The sequence below is a fragment of the Agelaius phoeniceus genome, chromosome 3, assembly GCF_051311805.1.
Source record: "Agelaius phoeniceus isolate bAgePho1 chromosome 3, bAgePho1.hap1, whole genome shotgun sequence".
Taxonomy (NCBI): Eukaryota; Metazoa; Chordata; class Aves; order Passeriformes; family Icteridae; genus Agelaius; species Agelaius phoeniceus.
The window spans coordinates 66020924-66026979 of record NC_135267.1 but is presented as its reverse complement, the minus strand read 5'-3'; the positions used below and the strand labels follow the sequence as shown (position 1 = coordinate 66026979).

Genomic DNA, 6056 nt, shown 5'->3' with positions numbered 1-6056 from the left:
CAGCAGGAGCCATGAATGATTTGGGTGAGATGTGTTTAAGTACAGAACTGTGTTCTGCAAATGTTAAATTCTTTCTAAAGCTACTCGCAACAAGGGATGAGTGAAAATATTTGAAAAAATTAGGATTTTTTGTTATATTTTGTATTGATATTCATTTTAAATTGAGTTAAAGAACAATAAAAAGGTATTCGTGTTTAAATTCAACTTATTTTCTTACACATATACTTCCCATGGGCAAGCAGATGTTCAGCCATCTCCAGGAAAACTGGGTTCCATCATGTGTAATGGTTACTTGGGAAGACACACATGTAACTTTAAACATCCCCCTTTCCTCTTCCTTTCCCCAGCTTTATATGCCCAGCATGACAATGTAAGGTATGCAATGTCCCTATGGTCAGCTGGGGTCACCTGTCCCAGCTGTCCCCTCCCAACTTCTCATGCAACCCCAGGCAGGTGGGGTGGGGTGAGAGGCAGACTCTGTGCAAGTGCTGATGAGCAGTAACTAAAACATCCCTGTGCTACAAACCTTGTGTTCAGCACAAACCCAAACACGGCCCCCTTTGAGCTACTGTGAAGAAAATTAACTCTACCCCAGCCAAAAGCAGCACACTGTCTTTCGAGGCACTTCTGACCATCTCATAGCTCTTATGTGCACGTAGAGCTTTAGAGCTGACACTGGGTACAAACATGCTATAAAAGTGAGATTAAAAAAATAGTTTAAAAAAGTTATTCCGTCAGTTAAGAGCTCAGTGTTCCATTTTATTGTGGCTCAAATCTCTGAATTTAACTTTGGTGCTTGAGGGAGGCATTTTTGATAATTATTTCTTTTAATATCTGCAAGTTCTTTCCAATGGTACTGTTTGGGAAAAAACAGAACAAAACAATGCACCTCCCCTCCAAAAAAAACCCAACTACAAACCCAAAAAAACAAAGCAAAAACAAACAAGCAAAAAAAGTAAAACCAACCAAAACCACACTCAGTGCAGTAAAAAGGCCTTATGAAATTGCAGGGTAGACAGAAACTTTGGATAAAGCAATATGGCATTTTCAATATTCATCCATGACAGGAATTCCATTTTGAAATCTCATGTGACAAACCATGTGCTCAGCCTTGGGCAGGTGGACTTTCTAAAACAAAGGACTGGCTGAATGACACACCTGGGAACAAAAACATCTCATACTGTAAACCACCCCTGTGGGTGATTTTAGATCAGTTTCCAAAAAGAAGCAGTGTAATATTAAGTAATGACATTAGATATTAGTGTCCTGTATCTGTATTCTTAGGTAATCTCAAACATTATTTCAGTGTCTTAGCAAGAAAGCTAACAAATAACAAAGGATTCTTCATCAGGAATGAGGAGATAAAAGACATGAAGCAAACAGAGCTAATGGTGAGCAATGGAGCGGTTGTGATGTCCTGAAATAACTCACAGAGCATCGTCCCTGTGAGCATCGATGCTGTGCTGGGGAGATGGGAGCACAGAGCTGAGCCTTCCCAGAGCACACAGCTCTCTGCTGGGGAAGGCTGCTGCTCCCAACCCTCACAACAGCTGTCTGCACCTGCTACTTCCACCTCACAGAGCAGTTCCACCTTGCCCCTCATGGTACAAACACAACCAGTTGCAATAGCAGGCAGAGGAGCTGGCCTTCCTCCCAATATTTTATTGTCAAAACCAACACTAAACAGAAGAGAAACTGTTTTCCCTGCATTAAAAGAGGCTTAACCAAAAGATTTAAAAATTCAATATTAAATCCTTTTTTAAAATTTCATACATCTACTCTCAATTCCCTTGTTTTTATATTGTATGTCATGCCCTTGAAACAGGAAATAGTTGCTCTCATTTGAAGCAAACCTGGATTGACTGTAATGACAAACTGTTTTTAATCCAGCCCTTCTAAAAAAAAATCAAAGCAAAAAAAGTAAATGTGAGAAATAAAGCCAGCCCATTTTTCCACAAACAGTGAAGCAAATGTGCTGAAGTCTCCCCAAAAATAGACCAGCATAATTTCTAACCAATCCTAAATAGCTCAAGATCAACACAATTTAAACCTGATCCTAAATGAATCCTAAGACTTAAAACTGAAGCTAAATGTAACTGCCTATTTCATTGCTCTCCTTCTTGTTGCAAGTGACTCTGTATTGATTTCTAGTAAAGAAATTAGAGAAAATCTGAAGCAAAATTTTAAGCAGACCATGAGTAGCAAGAAGAGTTTTCTATCAGAGATTGACTCTTGCTTCAATTATGCGAGAAAATGAAAATATAAGTAGAAATAAATATTTCAAACAAGTTTTATTTGGTACTTACATGCTATATATAGTTTTAAAGAAAAACTACATATTTTGGACACTTCAAAATATTGTGGCTATGTACATGGAAAACTAAAGAAAGCAAGAAAGGAACCCAATTCATTTTACTGTGTCACAAGTTACTATTGAAAGCACTCTGACTGAATGGCTATTTTTTCCCTTCCATAAATATTCTGGCAGATGAAGTCTCTTTCATTTTATTTCCATTGCTTTTGTCCCATCTCCTCTATAAGATGAACACTCGGCAGCAGCAGAAATTTCTTCAAAACTCCTTCGGCTTTTGTCTCAGAGGATCTCTTCTGCTAGCACAGACTTTCTGCACAGCTTCCTAGAGGCCTCGCTCAGTGCTCACCAGAGGCAAGTGCAGGAATCTTAATGGAAAATTCTCTGTTAGCAGGAGCTGAGAGCCCATGAACCTCCATTTTCCCTACCCAAGGATCTTCTCACTGATTCAGAGAGCAATGCCTCAAGCCTTTGGCGATGCTGCAAACGCAAACACCCAGAGCGAGCTCTGCCTCCAACAGCATTGTTTAGCAAAGCACAAAAACGTGCAAGGTTTTACAGTTCTGCACAACAGCAACCAAAAGTGTGGGATGGAACAATGAATGACAGTAGAAATCAGCATCAAACTAAAGAGAAAGCAACCTGCATCGCTCCCCTTATCACTCAAGCTGCACTGCTTTATAAAAACCACACACTACATAAAAAAGCACAATGACCATTTTCCATTTGCTCTGAAACGAGCAAACCCCAAAAATCCCTGAACCTGCATCATCATCCAATACTCAAATATCCCAGTTTTCACACAGTCTTCAAAAGTCTGATAAGGCAAAGGAAAAGTCTTCCATCATTGGGAACAGCAGCAATTTACAGGACTCAGAACAAGATATTTCCTTGTATGTGTGTGCACACATGTGTGCACATATGCATACACATCTTTTATAGTATTGTGAACATGGATGTAACTAAAAAAATCAAGTTTGCAGTATCTTTTTTGCCACATTTGTCTAATTTATTCAATCAAATGATTTATTTCTGTACTGAGCAAAATTCATAAATACATAATCTAGGAGAACAATAGGTTATCCTCTTGTCTATGAAAAAATAATGCTTTCAAATTTTCACATTTTAAAACCTTTCTTGTTTTGTGTTTTTAGAGAAAATGTGAGAAGATCATAGTGACGTCTCAATTTACAGAATGTCCCTGTAGGAATTACATTTACAAGAACCTGATACAGAAGCCTATAGTTTGCCCCCATAATTAGAGTTCTCTGCAATAACATTTAAACCAACAGGTTTAAATAAAACACCCCATTAACTCTACTTGTAGAGCAATGAGGCATTTATTTTTCAAGTATTAGAACCATAAAGTGTAAAAGATTCTTTGCCAATTTTACAATTATGCCTTTTAAACCAACACCCACCTTTTTTAAAAACAAAAAAGAATCAGTCCCACCACCCAAATCAGCCCGTTACTTTCAGATTCCAGTGTCTTGTGTCTTAAGGAATGCAGAAATATTCATTTACTAACAAAAAAAGCTTGTTGGAAATAGCCATATTAAGTAACGCACATGAAGCATGATTTTTCTAGTGATGAAAGCTATTAGAATGGTGATCCAAGTCTATTCCCCTCATTTCTTCTGCTGGTTTTACTAAAGTCCTTCCAAAAAAGATATTCAATAAATCTTTAAAAAACTGGAGAGAAAAAATAAAACACTCCTTCATAGCATGGAAGAAACTCCACTGACTGCAGAGATGCTCATATCACCTTTGGTTCTTCAGAAGAAACAATCAGATCACTTCTAAAACAGAAGGTAAACATGACAGGTCAGAGTAGCAATTCTTTCTTCAAAATGTTAGGTGCTTATGCAACTATTTTAATGTGAGATGATTTTCCTTACATTTTTAGGCCAGAGAAAAATACAGTGCTATCCAATTTAATTTGCTAAATCAGTATTTGTTTACCTAGAATTCTTGCAAAGTTATGATGTAATTCAGAAAAACCCAGTGTCCTGGAAACTATCCCTCGATGCCTGCAAGAACTTGATGAGGAAAGCATATCCAGAATTTCAAAAAATAGTTTTTAAGAAGTAGTTATTCCCCTTCTGCATGTGCATGTCAAGCACTGCAATTGCAAAACTGGAACCCAGCTGCTGATCATAAAATCAGAACAGCAGCTGTCACCTATCACTTCTGCTTGAAAACACAGGGCAAACCTTTCCAAGCAACTTCAAAGGGCACAAAGTAAAGCATATGTGAGAAGCCCTCATCCAGGAAAGGATAAGGCCTCACCACCATGCACTGCATCTGTATGTGCCCAGCATGCATAGCTTTACAAAGAGATGTGCTCTTTGTATTGATTTGTTTAGAATTTAAACAAATTAAATTTGTTTAAAATTTAAACAGAGTTTAAATATTAAAAAAATAGAGTTCAAAAATCCTTAAATGAATAAGCTTATCAATATAAGCTGATTGATAGCTCAGAGACTTCTCTCAATTACAACAAATTACAAGTGTTAGTGAACAACAGCAAACCTACCTGCTGTTTGATGTGTTTGAACACTATCTACCTGAGGCAAAAGAGTGCCCTTATCTTCAAAGGCTAGAATTGGATTCAAAGGAATTTCGGGACTGTTGCTTCCATCATTGTTCATAGCATCCAGCCGGGATGGTTTAGAACCAATAGGCAGGTTCATGATCTCTTCAAAATTATCATTCTGCATAGACATTCCATTTTCATTTGCATTCTCCTCTGGATTGAGATTGCTGAAAGAGAAACATAGCATTTTTTCCTTAGGTACTTTATCTAGAACAGAAGTTTAGTCATCCTCAAATCAATAGTACAAATGGAAGAGAAGTCTGCATCAATCCCAAGCATTCTTTTCGCCAGTGAAAAGAAAACTATGCTTCTACCACAGTAGGAAACAATGGTTTTGCAGCCAAGTACTTGGTATTCCTTCCCTCAAACCTGTGGGATAGTAGTTACCTTTGGTTACATGATAGCCAGAACTACAGGGTGGACACTGCAGTCTGAGAAGCAACTGCAATGGGAATCAATAAGGAAGCAACTGCAATGGGAATCAGTAAGGAAATCTCTTCAGCACCACCACTACCTGGAACCACCCACATAATGCAATTTACAGCTCCTAACATCTTTTTCAGATCTCATAACCTTTGTTGTACCCTTCCTCTTATTGCAAATCAATGTAATCACCCTCGGATAAGATCACTGTTATTTTTATTATTTCTTGGATCACCTTCTGCCACCAGTTTTGGAGCAGCTTCTTCTATATGCCACTTATCCAGAGAAAAAACTCCCTTTTCAATATAGTGCTCCTTTCATTCCCTTCTCTCATAAAAGATCTTAGAGGCCATTTCCAAGGCACTACCCAGCTCCACACTTCTCCTGTTGATCACATCCAAGCCAAAAGAGCCCTCTCCCACAACCCCTTGTCAATCTGGACTTTTGTTTTCCATCTTCCATGTGACAAAGGTACCTTATGAGCGAGCTCCTGCACATCTCCCCCATCCAGAGCAGCACAAGCACAGACACTCTGCATTTACATGTACTGTCCCCAGATGATACTGCTCACGTTTCGCAGCCTTGGGCCTCCCCTCCCAACCCCTTTATTAGGTGCTGCATCGTCAAATCCTTCTGACTCTGCAGATGGCATGTCCTGTCCTGCCAGAGAGGAGAACTAAGGTGCTACGTCAGTGAACAGGATGACAGTAATGGGACCATAAGCTC

At 38.7% G+C, this 6056-nt stretch overlaps 1 protein-coding gene across 5 annotated transcripts in view; it reads right to left on the bottom strand.

Moving 5' to 3' along the window:
- Positions 1–2272: 2272 nt before the first annotated feature.
- The window catches only part of MAP7 (microtubule associated protein 7), a 108371-nt gene continuing 104587 nt past the window's right edge, over positions 2273–6056 (bottom strand). For all 5 annotated transcript variants that reach the window (XM_077175488.1, XM_077175487.1, XM_077175485.1 and 2 more), the window contains 2 exons: positions 4848–5074; positions 2273–4110 (listed from right to left, as the gene is read on the bottom strand). In XM_077175488.1, coding sequence (XP_077031603.1) covers positions 4100–4110; positions 4848–5074 — 238 coding nt within the window. In that variant the 3' untranslated portion in view covers positions 2273–4099. The remainder of the gene's footprint in view (positions 4111–4847; positions 5075–6056) is intronic.